The 26,943-nt window shown below is 42.4% G+C and overlaps 1 protein-coding gene across 4 annotated transcripts in view; it reads left to right on the forward strand.

The window, feature by feature from the left end:
* The window catches only part of LOC115143100 (low-density lipoprotein receptor-related protein 1-like), a 181,163-nt gene that overhangs the window by 46,931 nt on the left and 107,289 nt on the right, over positions 1 to 26,943 (forward strand). For all 4 annotated transcript variants that reach the window (XM_029683178.2, XM_029683180.2, XM_029683179.2 and 1 more), the window contains exon 3: positions 23,358 to 23,495. In XM_029683178.2, coding sequence (XP_029539038.1) covers positions 23,358 to 23,495 — 138 coding nt within the window. The remainder of the gene's footprint in view (positions 1 to 23,357; positions 23,496 to 26,943) is intronic.

Raw genomic sequence — 26,943 nt, forward strand, 5'->3', positions numbered from 1 at the left:
CTCTATTGTAGAGTTAAAGAGAATAAAATAATTGAGTGGTTATTCACATCTCAATGTGTGTGTGAGTTGTTTGTGTGTGTGGTCTGTGAATGTGAGGCTGGATTGACTGTATAAACTATGCTTTGATGTATGGGTGTCACTGACAGCTCAGGAAGGAACCATTTGTGGAGTGGGTGAGGGAACTGCCACCAATACTGAGCCAATTTACTTTCTCTCCTTTTAACTATGCTTCAAGGGTGTGTTTCTCCTTATTTTTTCAACATGGTTGCGGTGTCCTTTTTCGGAATGCATTGTCCTGTCAGATTCCTCTGATTGAAGCTTTCCATAGCATGGTCATGCACCAGGGTTTCATTACCTGGTAATAGCCGGCTTTTGGCTGTTTATTTTATTTTATAGAAAAGCTGTTGAATAAAATTGTCGCCGGCCAATTGTCTGGGGAAGAAAAAATTAGCCCAATGCGAAATCATGCTTTTTAGCCTATTCATTGATGGAAATACCAGTCGATGTGAACACATTTGATTGGTCATGCTTATCAATCTATAGGTTAATCTGCATAATTTGGTGGAATAAAATTGGCAGCTGGGTACAATATATTCGTTATGTATCTTTATCACATGCGTACAGCATACAGATGCATGGCCTTTGAGCGGAAAATCTGTCAGACAGCATGAGAGCTGCTGCTACAGCATCTCAAACAGACGCATCCACAATGGAAGGCAGTCATTCAGCACGTCACACACCACTGCAAATAGCTGGAGGCTATATGCATTTTGAAAACATACTTTGTATGTGGACACCCCTTCAAATGAGTGGATTCGGCTATTTCGGCTACCCGTTGCTGACCGGAGTATAAAATCAAGCACACAGCCCATGCAATCGCCATAGACAAACACTGGCAGTGGAATGTTCTTACTGAAGAGCCTAGTGACTTTCAACGTGACAGTCATAGGATGCTACCTTTCCAACATGTCAGTACGTCAAATTTCTGCCCTGCTACAGCTGCCCCGGTCAACTAAGTGCTGTTATTGTGAAGTGAATACGTCTAGAAGTAACAACGGCTCAGCCGTGAAGTGGTAGGCCACACAAGCTTACAGAATGGGAATCGTCTGTCCTCTGTTGCAACACTCACTACTGAGTACAAAACTGCCTCTGGAAGCAACGTACCACAAGAACTGTTCATCGGGAGCTTTGTGAAATGGGTGTCCATGGACAAGCCTAAGATCACCATGCACAATGCCACGTGTTTGCTGGAGTGGTGTAAAGTCTGCAGCTATTGGACTCTGGAGCAGTGGAAACTCGTTCTCTGGAGTGATGAATCACGCTTCACCATCTGCCAACTGTAAAATTTGATGGAGGAGTAATAATGGTCTCGGGCTGTTTTTCATGGTTTGGGCTCGGACCGTTAGTTCCAGTGAAGGGAAATCTTAACTAGAGGTCGACTTTATGATTTTTCAACGCCGACACCGATTTTATTGGAGGACCAAAAAAAGCTTGATACCGATTAATCGGCGGATTTATTTTGTATTTTTTAATGAATATATGTGTAATAATGACAATTACAACAATAATGAACAATGAACACTTATTTTAACTTAATGTAATACATAATCTATTTAGTAAACATTTTTTTTTTAAACATGTTCAATTTGGTTTAAATAATGCAAAAACACAGTGTTGGAGAAGTAAAAGTGCAGTATGTGCCATGTAAAAAAGCTAACGTTTAAGTTCCTTGCTCAGAACATATGAAAGCTGGTGGTTCAATATTCCCAGTTCTTCAATATTCCCAGTTAAGAAGTTTTAGGTTGTAGTTATTCTAGGAATTATGACGCGTCGACTATTGGATGTTCTAATAGGCACTTTAGTATTGCCAGCCTAATCTCGGGAGTTGGTAGGCTTGACGTCATAAACAGCGCTATTCTTCAAGCATTGCTAAGAGCTGCTGGCAAACGCAGTAAAGTACTGTTTGAATTAATGCTTACGAGCCTGCTGCTGCCTACCACCGCTCAGTCAGACTGCTCTATCAAATATATCATCATAGACTTAATACACTGCTCAAAAAAATAAAGGGAACACTAAAATAACACATCCTAGATATGAATGAAATTCTTATTAAATACTTTTTTCTTTACATAGTTGAATGTGCTGACAAAATCACACACAAATGATCAATGGAAATCAAATTTATCAACCCATGGAGGTCTGGATTTGGAGTCGAAGTGGAAAACCACACTACAGGCTGATCCAACTTTGATGTAATGTCCTTAAAACAAGTCAAAATGAGGCTCAGTAGTGTGTGTGGCCTCCACGTGCCTGTATGACCTCCCTACAATGCCTGGGCATGCTCCTGATGAGGTGGCGGATGGTCTCCTGAGGGATCTCCTCCCAGACCTGGACTAAAGCATCCGCCAACTCCTGGACAGTCTGTGGTGCAATGTGGCGTTGGTGGATGGAGCGAGACATGATGTGCTCAATTGGATTCAGGTCTGGGGAATGGGCGGGCCAGTCCATAGCATCAATGCCTTCCTCTTGCAGGAACTGCTGACACACTCCAGCCACATGAGGTCTAGCATTGTCTTGCAGTAGGAGGAACCCAGGGCCAACCATACCAGCATATGGTCTCACAAGGGGTCTGAGAATCTCATCTCGGTACCTAATGGCAGTCAGGCTACCTCTGGCGAGCACATGGAGGGCTGTGTGGCCAGACACATGCACATTTGTGGCCTGCTGGAGGTCATTTTGCAGGGCTCTGGCAGTGCTCCTCCTTGCACAAAGGCGGAGGTAGCGGTCCTGCTGCTGGGTTCTTGCCCTCCTACGGCCTCCTCCACGTCTCCTGATGTACTGGCCTGTCTCCTGGTAGCGCCTCCATGCTCTGGACACTACGCTGACAGATACAGCAAACCTTCTTGCCACATCTCGCATTGATTGATGTGCCATCCTGGATGAAGCTGCACTACCTGAGCCACTTGTCTAGGTTGTAGACTCCCGTCTCATGCTACCACTAGAGTGAAAGCACCGCCAGCATTCAAAAGTGACCAAAACATCAGCCAGGAAGCATAGGGACTGAGAAGTGGTCTGTGGTCCCCACCTGCAGAACCACTCCTATGCCTATTTCCACCTGTTGTCTATTCCATTTGCAAAACAGCATGTGAAATTTATTGTCCATCAGTGTTGCTTCCTAAGTGGACAGTTTGATTTCACAGAAGTGTGGTTGACTTGGAGTTACATTGTGTTTAAGGGTTCCCTTTATTTTTTTGAGCAGTGTATAATAAACACAGAAATACGAGCCTTTGGTCATTAAGATGGTCAAATCTGGAAACTATCATTTCGAAAACAAAACGTTTATTCTTTCAGGGAAATTCGGAACCATTCCGTATTTTATCGAACGGGTGGCAACCATAAGTCTAAATATTGCTGTTACATTGCACAACCTTCAATGTTATGTCATAATTATGTAAAATTCTGGCAAATTAGTTCGCAACGAGCCAGGCGGCCAAAACTGTTGCATATACAGTTGAAGTCTGAAGTTTACATACACCTTTGAAAGTACATTTAAACAGTTTTTCACAATTCCTGACATTTAATCCTAGTAAAAATGACCTGTTTTTGGTCAGTTAGGATCACCAGTTTATTTTAAGAATGTGAAATGTCCGAATAATATTAGAGAATGATTTATTTCAGCTCTTATTTCTAATGACGATGGTCATTATTGCCAAACAGTTCTATTTTTGTGTCATCATAAAGCATGTCTGGTTGGAGGGGTGTATGCTGGGCGAAGAACATTCAGAAATCCCTTCCAATACACATTGCTTGTGAGCATCAGAGGTGAACCAGTTGCATATACAGCTTGAGCAAGACATTAATCAGCATTTCCCTGACTACGTTCCTCCAGTAAAAATAAAAACTCTGATTCCAGGAGGACCATGAGCTGTTGCTATCGATAAGGTGTCTAATTACTTCTATTTGAGGTGACAATGATGAAAGGGTTTGTTGAGGTTGCTTGTTGTGAGCGCTGAGGGAACTTTATGCACTTGGCCAGATGATTCTGCATCTTTGTTGCATTCTTCACATATGATTTGGCACAGTATTTACAAATGTACACAGCTTTTAGCTGCAGTGAAATGTCTCCGCATCAGATAGTGCCTGTGGCATTTTCCTGTATTAAAAAAATTAAAAATTAAAAAATTAAATTCCATGTACAGTTAACCAGTTAGATTAAACAATTATTTTGTAAGAAATGTTTTAAAATGAAACATGTATGGAAACAGGTGCATTAACACTCAGTTAGCAGGCTCAAGCAAGCTAAAACCCACATGGTAGCAAAAACTAACTAGCAGAAATTGTTAACAAGTTAGAAATGATTTAAACACACTGTTAACTATTTACTAGTTAACACAAAATAATTTGTCATATAACATGTATTTTATATATATATATATATATATATATATATATATATGTATGTTGTATATACAGTGGGGAGAACAAGTATTTGATACACTGCCAATTTTGCAGGTTTTCCTGCTTACAAAGCATGTAGAGGTCTAATTTTTATCATGGGTACACTTCAACTATGAGAGACTGAGTCTAAAACAAAAATCCAGAAAATCAGTTTTGATTACAATACTGGTGGGGTGAATACATGTTATATGACAAATTATTTTGTGTTAACTAGTAAATAGTAGCCTACAGCAGTGTGTTTAAATCATTTCTAACTTGTTAACAATTTCTGCTAGTTAGTTTTTTGCTACCATGTGGGTTTTATTTATATATTGTATGAATTTGGGCTCTATCGTCCCAGAGTCTTTTTCGAATAGTCTATTTCTTTCTCAACAAGCTGACCAATAGAGTATGTCAACTTTACTACTATGGGGGATAGTAGATTGACAAAGGCTAGTGATTTTTGCTGTTCGTTACACATCTTGTTAGCTGAGAAAGTAAAGGTGGAGAGTTATTCAAAGTGCACATCAGAATTCCGTAAGAAGGACTGCACATCGTTGCATCCTCCACTTGAATGTTCTGTTAATATGAATGACCATAATTTAAATGCGATTTCTATCAGTCATAGTACTGTGGGTGGATGCCCTAATCAGGTTACGCACCGATTGGGTCCGGTAAATTTCTCAAATATCTGGTCAATTTAAAATGCTGCTGGTCAAATGTCGCAGTGCCACATGTTCCTAAAGAAAGACCTGTTACACACATTCAGACAGGTTGAGTGTCCCTGCTACTAGCAGTGCTCCTAAGGAGCTGTGTTGGATCAGCAGAACAGGGCAGGGCTTAAGTGTTTGGAGAGAGAAAAAGAGATGGGTTTGTTGTGCTTTGAGAGCTCGATTTAGTCTTACTGCTTGGCTTGTGGCTCTGCCAGGTCCCCCAGAGCAGAGCCCCCTGGGGCAGGAATGTGAGTGTGGCTCGGAGGAGGAGAGGGCGTGGGGAGGCAAGTAGACTGGATAGGAGCAGAGAGGAACCACCAGGCCCAGGGTGGACTGGCCACAGAAGACTGGATTCCCGCACAACATCCCATTCTGCACAGTTTGCGCTAAAGGGCTGGAACTGCATTCTATAGGCAGGCACTGGAGTCTATAGTCACAGGAGTCTGAGTTTCTGTGTTGGTTAGTGACAGTACATCAGAATGACAATCACAAAACCATTAGTGTTTTCATTACATTCTCAGGCTCCAGTAAAGACAAGTTTAGACAAAGCCAACCAGGCTAATAATGTTCTGTTCTTGGCTAGGGACATCCACATGAATTGGTCTAAATGAACCATAACAGTACATGTTAGGAGATTATTTTAATGTAAAGAGTAGAAACAGATGGTCTATTGTAATCCAGTGTAGCTTTCTTGAGGCATAAGCTTACTGTGGATTCTCAAAACCAGTGGTAGTGTAGATTCATCGGGGGGAGTGAAGTGTTTATGAAACCTGTCAGAGAAATAACAAACTGTGTTGGCTAGGACATGTGGGTGGCGATGTTTTTTTTTGTTTGGTTGTCCAGAGCTGGTCGTCACGGAAGTGAACAGTTGATGGGAAAATACCTCTTGCGAAATAGTTTCATCACGCATTTGTAATATTTCTCTTGTTGAATACAGATATAGACTACAACTCCTCTAGAGTCATCCTGTTGGAAAAAGGCTGGTTCTTGTTGGCAGCCGTTTTTGTTTTTCCACAGCCTTCCTGCAGGTTTTGCAGAGGGGATTCTGAAGCTGAACCATGCATCTGGGCTACAGCTGCTGCTGCTGGGTCAGGGTTTGGACCCACCGTCCAAAAATGCACTCCAGGGGCGACACAGGAAGCTGGGGCCTGGCTCTAGCCTGACAGGGAGGGTAGTGGTCATTAGTGGTCAGAGATACGGGGTATTAGCTCACCCTCATTAGGACCTGTTGGCAGCCTGGACACATGCAGCACATTTATTTAATTATTTAGGCCTATTTGGTTGTTGATTCATTTGAAAACGACACTGGTTTATAGTAAGTTGGGAACTTGTGAACGTGTAACTCCAGAGGTCCCAGGTACAGTGAGTTTGTGTAATGGTCAACAGGTTGTGACTGTATCAAAAATGAGACAACGCTGCAAGTCTGAGGGAATGAACTCCTAGTACTGAGAGGATGTCCGAGCCTATCTAGGGCTTACATAGAAGGGACAGCTTGAGTTGACTTACTGATAGTCACTCTCACGGGTTGGTTTAAGCCGGTATGCTGAATGACAAATCTATAATTGAACTGTCCCCTCCTGCATCCATCTTTAGGCCCTGTTAACAGCTCTATTTCGCTCATGTGGAGGCTGCTTTGTTTGTTTGGTGCGAGCTGACTGACCATTGTGTTGTCAGGTGAGTGAAGACGTGAGGCATGCTGCCGGAAAATCTCAGGCGCCAGCCAAACGAGCTTTGGGCTCAGTGAAAGTCGGCCGTACCCGGAACATGGGTCTTCGCTTCAGCCCCGGAAAGCACTGCCTCTCTTTTACACTATACTGTTGAAGCTGCACCTCAGCAGAGCCTGGTGGTTCAGTTTACAGTCTGTTGACTAATAATGTCCCAGGATAGTCACAACCAGTTTTTGTTCTCAAACGCTGATGTTCTAGAGAACTTAGTTTGGATTCGGCCTATTCAAAATGGCTGCTTGGTCATCAACCTCAACTCCAAATGTTTGTAGTTAGGGTTGCAAAATGCTGGTAACTTTCCCACAATGCCCATGTTTTTGAGAAATCCCAGTTGGAAGAAATATGGATTCGTCCAACCAGGATTTTCTGGAAAAACTTAAGCATTTTGGGGAAGTTATCCTAATTTTAGTTGTCCTGTTTCTCTGAATATAACTCTGCTGCTGCCAAGTCATATTCCTGCTGCTGGTGTTTTGTTCATCCGCGATGGTGAGAACACGTGGCCCTGTCACAGCCAACCTTCAGAGGTCACAGTCCACATGTGATGCCGCTTATGCCCTATCTTAGCGGGGCTTACCGTGCTGCCAAGGGCCACAGGCCGATTTGTGTGACCCAAACAATGGCCCCACTTCTCCCGTAACCTCTTTCCCTGGCCCCACCTCACCATGTGACTGGGCCACTTATGTGAAGAAGCTTAAGGTCTCAAAGTGTGCTTGTTCAGTGTCTGAAATGTGCCACTGTCCCCGAATCGTGTTGTTTTGCTAGATGCTTAGAAGTAGAAAGGCATTGTTGAGAGCTGGAAAAGTCACTGTACTGTTCTTATGTTATTCTGTGGAAAAGCCATAACTCATTCTTAGGGCTTCTTTCCGATCCATCTGACCTTACCAGGACAAACTGGGTCAGATCACATAGTCAGGAAAACTCCTGGCCCAACTCATGCTGAAGTGTTCAAAATAATTTGAGTGCACAGTCTGATTTTTTTTTTATAACAGGACACATGCTTATGGAATGGCGTACGCCAAAGTTATACATTTCAATATTTGTACTGTACACATTCTCAATACTTTACACATTCTTTTCAGAAATGGCGTATTCAGATATTTAGTGTAAAAGCTGTCTGGAAGAGAAATCCTATAGCCTGCCCATCTGTTATATTCCTACTGAGATTGAGATAAAATATTGCTTTTGAGTTGGCCATTTGGTTAGCATAGCCTATCCCTTGTATTCTCAACAAGCAGAAATGTAAGCATTGACTCGGAGTGCAATGGCTTGGATGGGACTGATGGTAGAGTATGAAGTCTGGGTGTGGTGGAGGATGTATAGGGGGCTGTGTTTTGTGTTGGGAGTGTGTGTGTGTGGTGAGAGACTGGACACATGGGCTGTACAGTAACACCTTTCATCCCAAGGCCTCCAGAGATCCATACAGACAGACTTATGGAAGAAGTGATCAGCACAGCTCTCGGGCCTCATTTATAAACATTGCATACATTTCACACTAAATATCTGCATACACCATATCTGGGAAACAAATGCGTACAGTACGTATACAAATATAGAGATTTATAAACTTGGCGTACGCCCTACTTAAGCATGTTTCCCGTTTTATAAATCAGACCCGTCCTAAAACTGCACAAACAAGCATTATAACTCCACCTGAAAAATGCCAATCATTCACTTTTCACGGTGACAATAACTCTCCTATCTACTGTTACTTTGGAACTGTTGGAATTAGGCCACAACAGTTTCCAAAAGAAAGGGCAATGGCACATTTTATAAAATGTTTTGGGAGGGGTTGCCAGAATGTTTTAATATTTTTGCAGTGACATGCTCTGAAGCACGAAGGACTGTGGCCATTTCTGAAAGAAAGAAAAACGAACAAATTGTTATGGACCTGTTAGCAGAACATTTAGTACAATGTTTTACATTGACTTTTTCCACCAACCTAAATATGCTGCACTGCACGTGAATTCTGAAACATTGTCTACACGAGAAATGTGAAATGACAGTATTCTGACGTAGGCCTACACACGTCAATGGAACAGGTGAACTGTTTGATCTACAGTTGTAGCCTATTTTTTTTAAATCTTTTTTTACAGATCTAGTAGAGCAGGGTTCCCCCCCCCCCCCCCCCCCCCCCAAGTTTCAAGAGTAAAACAAATATTTTTTGGACATAAAAGACTCGTAAAAATGCCAGATAATCATCTCAAAGTGAATTTAATTTTAGACATATTTTCCAAAGTATTCCCGCGCATGGTAGCGAGATCTGTTATCGTGTACAAATGCAAGCAAGGTTTGAAATGATTGTTTTGGTAAAATGTATATCTGTTTGGACTTCTTGCATTTTACAAAATATGTAATTATGTTCTGGCCCCCTGACCATGCAGGCATCCTAATGTATCCTATTGTAAGGCCTTTTAGATTTACAAGAAAGGACGCCCACACCAATAGAAATCCACTTTTTCGAGCTGAAAGATGGCCAGAGCTTACCCATGGTGTTGCACGATGATTTAAGTCAAGTCATCGTTTTAGTGAAATTATAATTTATTTGGGCTTGAAGTGACAAATCCGAACTGCCCACTTCGTGCATTCTTCTGTAGCCTAAGTTTAATTTCAGAGCTGGGTTTTATTTGAATGTTACTTAACACCCACCAGCATGGCATTGTTTATTAATCAGAAACACCTGCAAAGTTGTTTCTCTTCGCAAGTTGCGACTTAGCAAACTAAAATAAGGAGTGCAAACTTATGCTTTTTCACATCCACTTTTTTTTTACCTGAACATTTCCATAATCCATTGGATAATTGGTCAGTTTTCAATTATTTTTGAGCTAGTCTGTATAAAAAAAGAAAAATACCATTTTATATGACAAATCCAGAACCAGTAGCCAGCTGGCTAATCTTTTGAATAAGGTGTTGTTAAAAACCCTCCGGCAACAAAAGATAACATTTAGCTAGCTAGATAGCTATCTTGCTAACCTTATCTAAGGTTGGCATGCTAGCTAGCTAAACTGACAGCTGTCAGTTCCCTATTTGTAGATGTTTCTCCGGTCCACGTGGAAGTCACCAGGACGTTATTTCCCAGCCCCAATTCATATTTTTATATAGAAGTATCCCGCGTCATTCTACGTAGGTGGAACCTAAACAAGTATTTCCACACTAGGGCAGGAATTGCGTTGAAATGGGGGCGGCATTGCCCTCTGGCAGGGGCCTTTAAAAAAAAAAAAAAGTTACATGGTACCACGTGGAGTGTTAGGTGGATTCCTTCTAGGCCTTGCATAATAGCCATATAACTGTGTAACCGATGGTTATGAATGAAGACCGTCATGAGAGATTGTTTGTGGAGATTCTCTGCCCTCTACTTACAATTAAAACCAGTAAATGAATAATTGTCAGTGCTCACTGATAAAGTGGATACCTATTCATGCCAATGCGACAGAGGTGCGACTCCATGACCGGGAAAAAACGTGATCTAAGTTTGAAGGGATAAACAAACTCCTAAAAGAGAAAATGGAATCACTCTAAAATCATTCCTGTAAATTCAATGTGCGGGACACAGGACTTGAAACTACAGTGGAGCTGTAGTTAGCCTTGCAAATTGTTAGCCTTGCATCAGGATCTGGGGGTCTGACCTATGCAGGGAAGAGGACCATCTACCCAAACCTGACTGCCGAACTGCTAAAACAGAAGACCTAGATCGAGGTAAGGTCCCAGCTACGCAAGCTAAGTCTGAAATGCGGCTTCATCCAATCAGCAAAACAGGTATAATATCCATACACAATCACACAGCCTAGCCCATGGCTATGATGCTGCCCTCAGCATAAGACAATGATGACAGCCCTCATGGGTACAAGGACAATATTACTATTATTGCTGAGCATTATGGCTGTCCCCGACTAAAATTAATAATAATATTGGTCGACTGAAAGTCCTCTCTTTCGACCAATTGATTGGTCAAAGATATTCAACATGTATTTTGGCATAGACACACCTGATGTGTTTTAATAAAATGAACTATATGCATTGAGCTTGCCTGATGCTTTAAGCTTACGGTATGATTAAATAAGATAAATGCCTCCAGGCGCCAGAGATTTAGATATTGAAAAGGAAAAAACGTAAATCTCACCCAACTATTCTCCTTCTACTGGCTTTCGCAGATTCTGCAATTACTCTCAAAGTTGCTGGTAAAAGACTACGAGGAGTCGGCAACCAATCTTACCATTTCTACCGATCTGCATGCCAGTTTTGTATTTATATTTATAATGGATCCCCATTAGCTGCTGCCAAAGCTCTTCCTGGTATTCAGCAAAATTTAAGGCAATTTCTACAGTTTTAAAACATTACAATACATTCACAGATTTCACAACATGTGTGTCCTCAGGCCCCTACTCCACCACTACCACATATCTACATTACTAAATCTCTTTGTGTGGGCATCAAATCAAACTTTATTTGCCACATGCACCAAATACAACAAGTGTATACTTTACCATGAAATGCTTACCTACAAGCCCTTAACCAACAGTGCAGTTCAAGAAGAAGAAAATAAGTAGGCTAAAATAAAAAGTAATAATAAAAAGTCTAATGGCTTGGGGGTAGAAGCTGTTGAGGAGCCTTTTGGTCCTAGACTTGGCACTCCAGTACCGCTTGCCGTGTGGTAGCAGAGAAAACAGTTTAACCTGGGATGACTGGAGTCTGACAATGTATGCGTCTGTGCCAATGTTTGTGTTGCTTCACAGGCGCCACTGTTCCATAAGGTGTTTTTTTTCCCATCTGTTTTTTAAATCAAATTTTACTGCTTGCATCAGTTACTTGATGTGGAATAGAGCTCCATGTAGTCATGGCTCTATGTAGTACTGTGTGCATCCCATAGTCTGTTCTGGGCTTGGGGACTGTCTTGTGGGGTATGCATGGGTGTCTGAGCTGTGTGCCAGTAGTTTAGTCAGACAGCCCGGTGCATTCAACATGTCAGTACCTCTCATAAATAAAAGTAGTGATGAAGTCAATCTCTCCTCCACTTTCAGCCAGGAGAGATTGACATGCATTTTATTAATATTAGCTCTCTGTGTACATGCAAGGGCCAGCCATGCTGCCCTGTTCTGAGCCAATTGTCATTTTTTGTGGCACCTGACCACATGACTGAACAGTACTCCAGGTGTGACAAAACTAGGGCCTGTAGGACATGCCTTGTCTCTAGTGTTTAAGGAGGCAGAGCATCACTTTATTATAGACGGACTTCTCCCATCTTAGCTACTACCGCATCATTGTTTTGACCATGACGGTTTACAATCTAGTGTTACTCCAATAAATTTAGTCATCTCAACTTGCTCAATTTCCACATGATTTAGTTGAGGTTTCGGGTTTAGTGGGTGTTTTGTTCCAAATACAATTCTTTTAGTTTTAGAAATATTTAGGGCTAACTCTTAAACTAACTGCAGCTCTTTGAGTGTTGCAGTCATTTGTCACTGTAGTAGCTGATGTGTATAGTGTTGAGTCATCCGCATACATAGAAACTCTGGCTTTACTTAGTCAGTGGCATGTCGTTAATAAAAAAAATTAAAAGCAAGGGGCCTAAACGGCTATCCTGTGGAATTCCTGATTCTAACTGGATTATATTTGCTAGGCTTCCATTAAAGAACACTGTGTTCTGTTAGACAAGTAACTATGCACATTATAGCAGGTGGTATAGAGCCATAACAAATACTTTTTTCCAGCAGCAGACTATGATCAATAATGTCAAAAGCTGCACTGAAGTCTAACGACAGCTCCCACAATCATTTTATCATCAATTTCTATCAGCCAATCATCAGTCATTTGTGTAAGTGCTGTGCTTGTTGAGTGTCCTTCCCTATAAGCATGCTGAAATTCTGTTGTCAATTTGTTTACTGTAAAATAGCAATGTATCTGGTCAAACACAATTTTTCCAGAAGTTTACTAAGGGTTGGTAACGGGTTGATTGGTCGGCTATTTGAGCCAGTAAAGGGCACTTTACTATTCTTGGTTAGCAGAATTACTTTAGCTTCCCTCCAGGCCTGAGGGCACACGCTCCTCAGTAGGGTTAAATAGGAGTGCCAATATCGCCTGCTATTATCCTCAGTCGTTTTCCGTCTAGATTGTCAGACCCTGGTGGCTTGTCATTGTTGATAGACAAGGAATTAACGGTAAATGTATTACTGGTGATATGTCATGGGGAATTGATATACACTAACAATCAAATGCAAACAAATAACACAATGAATGTGCACAAATTTGCGGGAGAGTGTATTTTGGAGAGAAGTGTATTGTGTGCATGGCCAATCTGACATCTGCATTGGAGTGGCTTCTGTCTGGACATTACCATAAAGGCCTGATTGGTGGAGTGCTGCAGAGATGGTTGTCCTTCTGGAAGGTTCTCCCATCTCCACAGAAGAGCTCTGTCAGTGACCATCGGGTTCTTGTTCACCTCCCTGACCAAGGCCCTTCTCCCCCGATTGCTCAGTTTGGGCTGGACGACCAGCTCTAGGAAGAGTCTTGTTGGTTACAAAGTTCTTTAATTTAAGAATGATGGAGGCCACTGTTCTTGGGGACCTTCAATACTGAATAAATATTTTGGTACCCTTCCCCAGATCTGTGCCTCAACACAATCCTTTCTCGAAGCTCTATGGACAATACCTTCAACCTCATGGCTTGGTTTTTGTTCTGATATGCACTGTCAACTGTGGGACCTTATATAGACAGACAGGTGTGTGCCTTTCCAAATCATGTCCAATCAATTGAATTTACCACGGGTGGACTCCAATCAAGTTGTAGAAACATCTCAAGGATGATCAATGGAAACAGGATGCACCTGAGCTCAATTTGGAATCTCATAGCAAAGGGTCTGAATACTTATGAAAATAAGTTATTTCTGTTTTTGAGATTAGAGAGATTAGTAGGTCAGCAGCCGCTAGTAAAGACGAGGTCAAGTGTATTGCCTGCCTTGTGAGTGGGAGGGGACTGGGAAGGGGGGGGTTCAAAATAGGCACGGAGGGGAAAGGGAGTTCGAAAGAAATGAATCAAAGGCAGACATCGGGAGGTTGAAGTTGCCAAGTATGAAGAGTGGTGTGCCATCATCAGGAAATTAGTTTATCAAGGTGTCAAGCTCATTGAGGAACTCTCCAAGGGCACCTGGTGGGCGATGGACAATAATGTTAAGCTTGAGTGGACAAGCATGGAATTCAAATGAAGAGATGTAAAGGTGAGAGAGGGAGAGAAAAATCACCACTTAGGAGAACTGAGTAGACCTGTGCCACCACCACGTCGACCAGATGCTCTCGGACTATGAGAGAGAACATGGTCAGATGAAGAAAGAGCAGCTGGAATAGCAGTGTTCTCTGGGGTGATCCATGTCTCTGTCAGGGCCAAACAGTCAAGGGACTGAAGGGCAGCATAGGCTGAGATGAACTTGGCATTCTTGACTGCACATCAGCAGTTCCAAACACTGCCAGAGACTCAGAATTCCACATGGGTTGTGCTCGCACGGCACACTAAATTAGAAGGGTTGCCGCCAAGGGATGGGGAGCATCTGTAAAGCCTACAGGGAGAGGTGCGAACAGGTATAGAAATACACACAGTTGACAAAGCTACAAAAGAGCAAAATTATAATCTGTAAATTACTCCAGTGACAGAGTGGTGTGGAGCCTGCCTCCCTTTCCTTCCTGAGATGGAGCCTGGGAAGCTGGTTATATACACTCAGAAAAAGATTAAACTGCTTCCCCTCCATTACAGCCACTACCAAAAACAAGTCACAGATTAAACTGCCCCTTGATCCTGGTTGATGTGACAACTATCTGCAAATTATGAGCAGTCAGCAGGCTACTGTAGGCTACTGGGAAGACAGGCAGCACTTCAAGGCCCTAGCTAGCAAAAAGACGGTACTAGACCACAACAGATAAAGATAAACCATGTATACTTATCACTCCTGCAGATATCAGGAGTCCTCAAGCTATAGAATGAAGCACTATTTATAGGGCTATTTATACTGACAATGCGTATATCACCCCTATAAACTTTATTTTTTAATTATGTGACAATTTTAGGTTGACAATTACATTACACAATTTGTGATATTATATCACATCTTAACTTTAGTTTCCTGCGTAAGTAAAATCAGGAGTATGCCTCTGCTGCCATTTAATTCCAATTAGACTGGTTTGAATTTCTCCCTGACCAATATGACTGCCGTTTTTACCCCATTCTGTAACTTTTTGAGGGTTTTTGACTGCCCCTCTAGTAAAATTAATAGGATCTCTATATTATATGGTTTAAATATTCCCCATGTAATGTCAATGGACAGCTAACATAGCTAACAGAAAATGTTGAAGTGTCATGAAAATGCATCATAATGCAGAAACTGCATTGACCCAACTCTCCGAATACATGGCTCTGGGAACACTCACAATGGCCGCCACTCCACCCATTATGTAATCATTGACTTGAATGGGATGCCCGTTCTATTCATTATTCTTAAATTCCAGCACATGTGGTCAGGAGCGGGGAAAAGGAGAATGTGCACAAGTTATATTTTTTTGCTATCAAAATTCCATGACGTTCACAGCCGTAAATACCCTCTTCTTATGCTAACAACTTCTCATTTTCTGATCCACTACTTTCCTCTTCATCTTTCACTTCCCTCTCTTTCTGTAGCTTTTGTAGAATATGCAGACGTATGAAAAATCTAAAAGTGCTGCATTAGACTCAAGTTGGTGCCCGTATTTATCCTAGATCAGTGTTTCAGACCCTGATCTCTACATTGAGCCACGGTATGGGTTTATTTCACTGAAGAAAATTCTCTACACGATCATTCACGCAGAACAATGTATTTCACTAGATATTCACATACTCTTTTGGTCCAACAGTCATTGGTGTGGACAACACCCTTGGAAAAAACTTGCGTAGAGCAAACTTCTTGAAATGGCTTTTCTAGAATGGTTTAAGTCAACAACAATGTTACCTAATGGTCTGTGCCATGCTAGTAAAAATCCATAGACTTCCAGTCATTGCACTAATGCTAGTTAGCATCGGCTTGCGAAACTACCTCTAACTTCCTTCAGACTCAACACGGAGACATAAACAAAATGGTATCCACGAGTTCATCTGACTTTAGGGAAGTAGATAAAGGGCCTCACGGCCAAAATCCCGAAGCTTCCCAACAACTCTTCACACGTCAGTGGAACAGGTGAACTGGCTGTTCTACCGTTGTAGCCTATTTTCAAATTAAATGAGAGATTGGACGAATGGTATCCTATTAATTTGTTGTATAGGCTCCTTTGGGAGTAGCCTATGAAACCATCAGTCAGAAAGTGAGGTTTTATTCTGCACTGGTTATGGAAATGAAATAGGAAATTGATTCCTATTTCTAATTATTTTAGATTTCAAAGATAAAATAGATTTTCACTCTTCTCACTAATGGCAAATGACTGCAACTTGTTATTATACACTTAAATAAAAATGCAACATGTAAAGTGTTGGTCCCATGTTTCATGAGCTGAAATTAACAATCCTAGATATTTTCGGTACATACAAAACGTTTATTTCTCATGTTGTGCACAAATGTGTTAACATCCCTGATAGTGAGGATTTCTCCTTTGCCAAGATAATCCATCCACCTGACAGGTGTGGCATATCAAGAAGCTGAAAGCATGTATGGCGTCGTGTGGACGAGCGGTTTGCAGATGTCAACGCTGTGAACAAAGTGCCCCATGGTGGCGGTGGGGTTGTGGAATGGGCAGGCATAAACTATGGACAACGAACACCAATTGCATTTTATTGATGGCAATTTGAATGCACAGAGATACCATGACGAGATCCACAAGCCCATTGTCGTGCCATTCGTCCATCACCTCATGTTTCAGTATGATAATGCACAGCCTCGTAGCAAGGATCCGTACACAATTCCTGGAAGCTGAAAATGTCCCAGTTCTTCCATGGCCTGCATACTCACTAGATGTGTCACCCATTGATCATGTTTGGGATGCTCTGGATCGACGTGTACAACAGTGCGTTCGAGTTCCTGCCAATATCCAGAAACTTCGCACAGCCTTTTTGAAGAGGAGTGGGACAACATTCCACATGCCACAATCAACAGCCTGATCAACTCAATGTGAAGGAGATGTCATGCTGCATATACTGATTGGTTTTCTGATCCACACCCCTACTTTTCTTTAAGTATCTGACCAACCGAGGAAAATCTGTGTTCCTAGTCATGTGAAATCCAAAGATTAAGTTCTAATTAATTTATTCAATTTACTGATTTCCTTATTTGAACTGTAACTCAGTAAAATCTTAGAAATTGTTGCATGTTACATCAATCCCCGCATTTGCACATATGATTTGCCTGCTTGCAATGCAAGACTTTAAACACATGGAATTGTGCATAGGCTTATGCGTGGTCTACAGTTTGCATTGAGGTAAGAACATTCTGACGTCAAGGTCAGTTTTTATAAATGCCAACTTTTGTGTGAACTGTTTTGGGGTATATTTTGTACATATGTAATATTTTATAAATGAGGCCCCAGGTGTTTGATGTAGTTGACTCTATGATGTCTCTGGTACCATCTTGACCTTCACTGGTAAAGGCCTCTAATGTGCATGAGAAACTCAAATCAAATTTATTTATATAGCCCTTCGTGCATCAGCTGATATCTCAAAGTGCTGTACAGAAACTCAGCCTAAAACCCCAAACAGCAAGCAATGCAGGTGTAGAAGCACTGTGGCTAGGAAAAACTCCCTAGAAAGGCCAAAACCTAGGAAGAAACCTAGAGAGGAACCAGGCTATGAGGGCTGGCCAGTCCTCTTCTGGCTGTGCTGGAATGGAGATTATAACAGAACATGGCTGAGATTTTCAAACGTTCATAGATAACCAGCATGGTCAAATAATAATAATCACAGTAGTTGTCGAGGGTGCAGCAAGTCAGCACCTCAGAAGTAAATGTCAGTTGGCTTTTCATAGCCGATCATTAAGAGTATCTCTACCGCTCCTGCTGTCTCTAGGGAGTTGAAAACAACAGCAGGTCTGGGACAGGTAGCATGTCCGGTGAACAGGTCAGGGTTCCATAGCCGCAGGCAGAACAGTTGAAACTGGAGCAGCAGCACGGCCAGGTGGACTGGGGACAGCAAGGAGTCATCAGGCCAGGTAGTCCTGAGGCATGGTCCTAGGTCTCAGGTCCTCCTCTGAGAGAGAGAATTAGAGAGCATACTTAAATTTACACAGGACACTGGATAAGACAGGAGAACTACTCCAGATATAACAGACTGACCGTAGCCCCCCGACACAAACTACTGCAGCATAAATACTGGAGGCCGAGACGGGAGGGGTCAGGAAACACTGTGTATAGCATTTCTTTAGTCGTCGATCCCCTAGTCCTCCACCAGGCTCCAGAGGAAAAGTATAGTCACCACACCACCACCAACCTCATGGCATTATCACAAAGACAGCCCAACAGAGTCATGCTGATGGAGACACCAGGATAATTTTAATTCACCATGTTTCTCCCTGGCCGAGCCAAAGACTCATTGAAAACTATAGATGCCCTTTGGCCAGTGTCATTTGAAAGTCAACTGTGATTTTGTAATAGTCAGACATTAAGAGAAACTAGTTGGTGTTTAACACTAAACCTGTTGAACTGTTTTTAACTGATGAGTCCTGATGAGAGAATGAGCTCCGGTTTTCCTGTCTGCCTGGGTTTCTCTAACCTGGTTCTTCCCAACCGAGGAATGTTAAATAAAAGAGGCCGTCTGATTCACATTAGCAGTGCGTTTTCCACCAAAGCCCTGCCAGCTAACTTTAGAATGGAGCCTTGTGGGGATCACTCAGCTTACTGTGCATGAGGTGATCCCTTTTTCCCCTCTTTAGCCTTTTTCTCGCTCTCTCCCACTCTCTCTTTCTCTTGCTTTCTCTTTGCTTTCTACCTATTTGCTTCTCACTCTCCATTTACTTTTCTTTCTCCCCCTTTTCTCCCCACATTCTGCCCCATGTTTTAGATTATTTTTTGTAAATGGGTCAGCAGATGTTAGAAAAGGGAGCGATATGGGAGGGGGAGAGGGATGGGGGAGAGAGATTGCCAAGACCAACAGTTTGGTTTTTCGTGTGGGCGGAGAGAGATGGACCCCTAAGAGAAGGGAGCGTTCAGTTCCAGACTTTGCACCCCACAGACTCTCATTTACATCTGAAAGATCCTGAAAAATACCATTCAACGAGGGGGAACATTTTGCTCGTGTCTGTAAACAAATGTTTCCCCTTGAAGTGTTACTAATCATAGAATGCTACTTTTGGGCAACACTTACAGATCTCCAAGGCTGGCATTAAGTTACTGTGAAGGCTCATCTTTCAGCTAATTAGCAGTTAGCAGGAGTTATGTTTGTATTCAGTTTGAAAATATGGCCCAATTAGCCATAATTATCAGTACAAACTCATCCCCTGTTCTTCAAGGTTAGCAAGCTTTGTCTTGGAGGCCATGAGTTGCTCTTTGTTACCTATTCCTTGAACTCTCCCATGTAAGCCCAGGAAATGTTCATGGTATTGTGTAAAGCACTGAAACGTGGAGAGGGACTAACAGGAGAGATGCGTCCATCCAATCTGTCTGAGTGACTAAAAAATACAAGATGCAGCCGACCACCCAGGACTTTAGGTTTTTGTCCCAGATTTCTAAGCACTCTCCGAACATGATGCTATGCTCGCACAAACAACAACATCAAAGCAGTGTACAGCACATAGACCGGGTCTACACTTGACACTTGCATGTGACTTCTGCTATCACACTATGAAGGTCACATTGAAAAGACCGATCTATAAAAGCCTTATCGTGGTTGGATTGTGTTCTGATCTGGCTAACCACTTCAGAAAGGGGTTGTGTGCACATTTCTCCTCAGTCTGGGCGCAATCAGGCTTTCGAAAGCGTATCCAGTGGGCAACGTCATCAGCACTTCGTCCACAAGTCAGAAAACTTGTGTTTTTAGGAGCGAGAGGCAACTTTTTTCATCAAACGTTGGAGGAAATGCGTTCCTGGCATCTGAGGAATGTCTGATGGCTTCATAAATGCTAGCCAACAAACTTATTTAGCTTGCTGGCTAGCTACAGAGGTTAGCTGGCTAGTTAGCTACAGGAGTTGACTACTGCCATCAAGTTGTGTGATTATCAGATTTAGCCTGTTCCACCGTTTGCAGATTGCATACTGCATTTGAATATAGTGCGGGAAAAGGGAATCCGAACACAATGTGGACAGGGTAGACACATTTAAATGTAGGTGTAGACGCAGGACGTTTTCGGAATTCAATGATCAGAATACAATAACTGCATGAACTTTCAAGTCTAGACATGGCCATAGTTACAGCTTTAGCATCACAAACATCATAGGAAAACATTTTACTGCATCCTACTTTAATGTAACATATAGTGTTGAAGTGGGAAGTATACATACACTTAGGTTGAAGTCATTAAAACTCATTTTTCAACCACTCCACAAATGTCTTGTTAACAAACTATAGTTTTGGCAAGCCGGTTAGGACCTCTACTTTGTGCATGACACAAGTAATTTCTCTAATTGTTTACAGACAGATTATTTCACTTAGAATTCTCTATTACAATTCCAGTGTGTCAGAAGTTTACATTCACTAAGTTGACTGTGCCTTTAAACAGCTTGGAAAATTGCAGAAAATGATGTCATGGCTTTAGAAGCTTCTGCTAGGCTAATTAACATTTGAGTCAATTGGAGATGTACCTGTGGATGTATTTCAAGGCCTACCTTCAAACTCAGTGCCTCTTTGCCTGACATCATTGGAAAATCAAAATAAATTGGCCAAGACCTCAGAAACAAAATTGTAGACCTCCACAAGTCTGGTTCATCCTTGGCAGCAATTTCCAAACGCCTGAAGGTACTGCGTTCATCTGTACAAACAATAGTCATCAAGTATAAACACCATGGTGCCACGCAGCTGTCATTCCGCTCAGGAAGGAGATGCTTTCTGTCTCCTAGAGATGAATGTACTTTGGTGCGAAAAGTGCAAATCAATCCCAGAACAACAGCAAAGGACCTTGTGAAGATGCTGGAGGAAACGGGTACAAAAGTATCTATATCCACAGTAAAACAAGTCCTATATCGACATAACCTGAAAGGCCACTCAGCAAGGAAGAAGCCACTGCTCCAAAACCGCCATAAAAAAGCCAGACAGGTTTGCAACTGCACATGGGGACAAAGATCATACTTTTTGGAGAAATGTCCTCTGGTCTGATGAAACAAAAATAGAAATGTTTGGCCATCATGACCATTTACATTTGGAGGAAAAAGGGGGATACTTGCAAGCCGAAGAACACCATCCCACCCGTGAAGCACGGGGGTGGCAGCATCATGATGTGGGGGTGCTTTGTTGCAGGAGGGACTGGTGCACTTCACAAAATAGATGGCATCATGAGGCAGGAAAATTATGTAGATATATTGAAGCAACATCTCAAGACATCAGTGAGGAAGTTAAAGCTTGGTCGCGAAGGGGTCTTTCAAATGGACAATGACCCCAAGCATACTTCCAAAGTTGTGGCAAAATGGCTTAAGGACAACAAAGTCAAGGTATTGGAGTGGCCATCACAAAGCCATGACCTCAATCATATAGAACATTTGTGGGCAGAACTGACAAAGCGTGTGTGAGCTAGGAAGCCTGCAAACCTGAGTCCGTTACACCAGCTCTGTCAGGAGGAATGGGCCAAAATTCACCCAACCTCTTATGGGAAGCTTGTGGAAGGCTACCTGGAACGTTTGACCCAAGTTAAACAATTTAAAGGCAATGCTACCAAATACTAATTGAGTGTATGTAAGCTTCTGACCCACTGGGAATGTGACGAAATAAATAAAAGCTGAAATAAATCGTTCTCTCTACTATTATTTCACATTCTTAGGATAACCACTTTATTCTGACTTAAGACATGGACTTTTTACTAGGATTAAAAGTCTGGAATTGTGAAACTGAGTTTAAATGTATTTGGCTAAGGTGTATGTAAACTTCTGACTTCAACTGTATGTTTATATTTTCTAATAGGCGTTAGTGTCGTAAATTAAAATCGTAAGCCCTCTGTTCAGCAACAATTTCACATTGAAATGTCTTTAACCTAAACTCCAAATGGATGTGGACAGGGGAGGACTGGGGAGATTTGAAACGTGATGTTTTGGGCGACAGACAGACTGGAGGATTGGCTGGTCCTGGGGAACAGTCCGTCTGGTGGCGTGGTTGGCCTGGAGTTCCAAATATAATCTGCTGAGTCATTCACTGAGTCCCAATTGTGGGCAAAGCCCTGTTCTGGTCTAGTCCACTGTGGCTGTGCAGCCCTGGGCAGGAGTCTTCGCTGAGGCCCTAAGCACTCTAGTAAGAAGACGAATAGCCTTTTAAACATTTCTATTAAATAAAGCAATACAGATGAAGCGTCTCGGAGAGCATAGCTTCCTCGAACAGTCCTTTCTGAACTACTGCTTCCTCATCCTGGTCCTGGGGCATTATTGTGTTGCACTGTTTTGTTCCTGCCCATTAACAACACACCTGATTCAGTTAATCAAGGGCTTGGTGAGATGATCAATTGAATCTGAGGTGTCGTCTTCATTCTGGGCCAGAACAAATAGTGCAGCCATGTGGATCCCCAGGACCAAGAAACTCTGACCTACAGTCTAAACTTCACATTTCCCATTTGTTTAAACCCTCCTCTGCTTCCCTGTCTCGGCATACAGTACGTTGTCATGCCACCAATTTCACACTGACCAGAGCTGAAGGCTGGTATTATTTTTTTTCCCCCTCGTGTGTGTGTGTGTGTAAAGTAGTAATTTGGCCAATCTCAACCAGGGTAATGATGTGTTTGCACTTCACCCTGCTGTGCCCTGACAAAGCAGACTCTTAGACAACGGTTCAATGTTTATTCCCCAAGAGTTGTACACGTTTCTCTGTGGTTGAACCTTTGTCTAAAACTGCTGCACAGGGCACATCTGTATATAGAATCAGGATGATGTGATGGAGTTTGAAGGAGGACTGGTGGTAGAACACTACAACAGGGAAAGATTGGAAAGGAGAGGAGGGATAGAGGTTCATTGAAAAGGTGCAGTACAGGCCTTTGTTAATGTTGGTCTAAATCAGGGATCATCAACTGCATTCAGCCACAGGCTGAGATGTAATTATAAATCCTTTGTAGACTGAAAATTGATCGCAAGAAGCCCAAACAGAAGACATTTGACGAAAGCATAAAATCATTTCAAACCTTGCTGACATTTTTACATGATCTCTCTATTATGGGTGGGAATATTTTCAAACACATTTCCCAAATTGAAATAACGGAACTGATTTGCTGGTGCTCTTACGGTCTTTTATGTCCAACATAAAAAATAAAAAAAATTAAATACAAAATATATTATTTTTCTCAGAAAACATGGGAGGCCAAATTAAATTGGACCGCCAGTTGGGGATCCCTGGTCTAAATCGTGTTTTGTCCCTGCCTGTGTTTCAGGTCCACACAGCCGTGTGTCGCGGTGCCCACCCAACGAGTACCAGTGTGGGGGGATAGAGCTGTGTATCCACATGAGCAAACTATGCAACGGAGTTCCGGACTGTACCGATGGCTGGGACGAGGGGCCGCACTGCAGAGGTACTGAACACACACCCACCCTCACTTCCTCCCTCCCAGCCTCTCCCTCCATCTCCCCCTATTCAAGTAGCCTGTACAGATAGTACAGTGCATTGTATTTGTCGCCTAACCCTCCCCCATACATTCTCCGCCCAGGCAGGGAATCTTGCAGCATAACAATGAAGGGGAGGTGGCCTGGTCATGGCAGATTGATTCTAGCATGGCCATGCACTAAGGCTTATCGTCCTACCCCCACATTAATGTACACAGAACATGCATGCTGCCCACATCAGACATTACTCCGTCTATAAAATTGGATTATGATTATGATTACGGATTACTGCAGATTTACATGTAAGAAACATGTGTAGGATTATAATAAACTGATTTTTCCACCAAGCATTGTTGAATTCCCTTGGGGTTTTGCAAGTCTGGCTACCTACAGTATTTCTCCCATTTCTGGCCCTGGTTAACTATTATTGACCTGAATGTGCTTAATGTATAGGACAGAGTGGACACACAAGTTATACAGTAAAAACATTTTTTTATTTTATATTAAAGCTAAATTATTAAGTAAGTTGTATGCCAAGGTCTTTGTCCTCGTCTAATGTAAGGCTATAGAAAGCTGTCCCCATCGCTCTTTTCCCTTTCCCCCTCTCTCTAATCTCGGTACCACTCCTCTTTTAATTAGCCCCCCCACCCCTTTCTCTCTCTTTCTGCCCATCTGTATTATCACACTGTCATGTTGTTTCTCATGGGAGATGTTGTTGTCATGACTATACTGCCCATACCTTAGCTACAGCTCTGTAAGCAGGTTTGAGTGTTAGGTGTGAGTGTATAAAGCGGATCAGACTTCTAAACGTGTGTATGTGTCAGTTTGTGTCTGTGTTCACACTGTGACTGGCTTTTCCTAAACAAAAACTGTGAGCACACTCAAATCATGATTATCCAGTCTGGATTACCTATTTTCCAAAATAACTGTGCCAACGAAAGTTCTTCACTGAAAACACATGCGGATTCTGATTTGGTTGACTAAATGGAGAGAAAGAAAAACGGGATCGTGTGAAAAGCCAGTGGATCTTTATTGGACGGGTGAGCTAGAGGACAGGATGGCTGGCTAGATTGGTGTTAGCTGAAGCACTAAAGGTTGTCTAATACCCATGGCTGGTACAATCCATGAATGGGTCATGGTTGGCCAACGGCATAAATTGGAAAGGGGGGGTAAAAAATAATACCCTAGTACTAAGGGCTGGGAATTACCAGGGACCTCACGATACAATATTATCATGGTACTTAGCTGCCGATACGATATGTATTGGGATTCTCACCATTCTCTATGTAATGCGATTCCATACTGCGATTTAATGTTCCAAACATATTGCTCACCATGTCTGCTGCAGATGGACGAGAGAGACATGAGAAAATACATTTTGATCAGTCATGGAAAGAAAAGTGCTGAAAACATGTTGGTTCACTATCTAAAAAGAACAAGCTATAGGATGAAAAATACAAGCGTTTTTGTGCAAAATAGCAAATAATCTACCTAGCAAAAACAAACATTATTTTTAGTTTTTACAAATCAACATATGGAGTCTTAAGTCTCAATATAATATCGTCCGAAATAATATTGTGATATTTAACTACCAATCACTACCTAATACTAGACTAGAATATCTGAGTATCTGTTATACAGTGCTTCTGTACTGTGTGCACAGGAAAATGTCCACACCCGCATTCACTTCAATACATACTGTAGTCACACTAACACATACTCCCTCTCTTTCTCTCACACACACACACACACACACACACACACACACACACACACACATACTGCATGTGTTAGTGTAACACTAGGATTTTAAGTGTGGTCAACACCACAACCACTTCTTTGGATCCCATGAGACACCTGTCACCTCAATTCCCATCCTTCCATCCCTTCATCCTTCCACCCCTTCAGAAGGATTAAATATTTATGGCACTAACACGGAGAGAGGCGGGACATCAAATTTTCATGCCGCTTCACGCTGGCAGGGCTTTGAGTGGTGTGGGTGTGCGCATCTCCATAGGCCGGCTTTCATCTTCCCAGGTAGTCAAATGGCAGGTTAGCGGGGTTAACCATCCTTCATACGTTCCTCATGGTTATCAGAGTGCTTACATCAATAACCCCCACCCCCCCCAATGATGACTCCAATGATTCTCACAATTGTGTGAAGTTGGCTTTTGGGTGGTGGACCTTTTCTTGATATACACACAGGAAACTGTTGAGCGTGGAAAAACACAGCAGCGTTGCAGTTCTTGACACAACCGATGCACCTAATACCATAACCCCTGTTCAAAGGCACCGCAATCTTTTGTCTTGCCCATTCACCCTCTGAATGACACACATACGCAATCATGTCTCAAGGCTTGAAAATCCTTATTTAACCTGTCTCCTTCCCATCATCTACACTGATTTTTATGTGGATTTAACAAGTGACATCAATAAGGGATCATAGCTTTCACCTGGATTCACCTGGACAGTCTATGTCATGGATAGAGCAGGTGTCCTTTAATGTTTTATACATTCGTTGTACCTTGACCTGCAATGGGGCTTATGTCCCATTGGTGTGTCTGCGTCGCGGTACCCCCATTGTAACACAGTGACATTGAGGTGGTGGTGTGATTTATGGGGCATCTTGTAAGTTACACCTGCTAGTGCTTCTACAGAGCTTTCAGAAGTTTGATAAAGCAATGTAGCTATGGATTGCCACCAGCAATGGGCAAATGTGCTGACTTGTTTCATATTTTGTGCTACTCAACGATAATGTTCTGAACTGTGGAAAACAAACAAGGAAGCCAGCTACTTTAGGTGCCCCACCTTTAAGAACAAACTCTTAATTTGAAACTTCAGTTCCCTCTACCTCTCTTTCCCTCTCTCCACTCCCCTCTTCTCTCCCTTTCCCTCTACCTCTCGATCTACACTGCTCAAAAAAATAAAGGGAACACTAAAATAACACATCCTAGATCTGAATGAATGAAATATTCTTATTGAAATACTTTTTGCTTTAAATAGTTGAATGTGCTGACAACAAAATCACACAAATGATCAATGGAAATCAAATTTATCAACCCATGGAGGTCTGGATTTGGAGTCACCAGCATATGGTCTCACAAGGGGTCTGAGGATCTCATCTCGGTACCTAATGGCAGTCAGGCTACCTCTGGCGAACACATGGAGGGCTGTGCGGCCCCCCAAAGAAATGCCACCCCACACCATGACTGACCCACCGCCAAACCGGTAATGCTGGAGGATGTTGCAGGCAGCAGAACGTTCTCCACTGCGTCTCCAGACTCTGTCACGTCTGTCACATGTGCTCAGTGTGAACCTGCTTTCATCTGTGAAGAGCACAGGGCGCCAGTGGCGAATTTGCCAAACTTGGTGTTCTCTGGCAAATGCCAAACGTCTTGCACAATGTTGGGCTGTAAG

Source organism: Oncorhynchus nerka, linkage group LG15, assembly GCF_034236695.1.
Source record: "Oncorhynchus nerka isolate Pitt River linkage group LG15, Oner_Uvic_2.0, whole genome shotgun sequence".
NCBI classification, from domain to species: Eukaryota; Metazoa; Chordata; class Actinopteri; order Salmoniformes; family Salmonidae; genus Oncorhynchus; species Oncorhynchus nerka.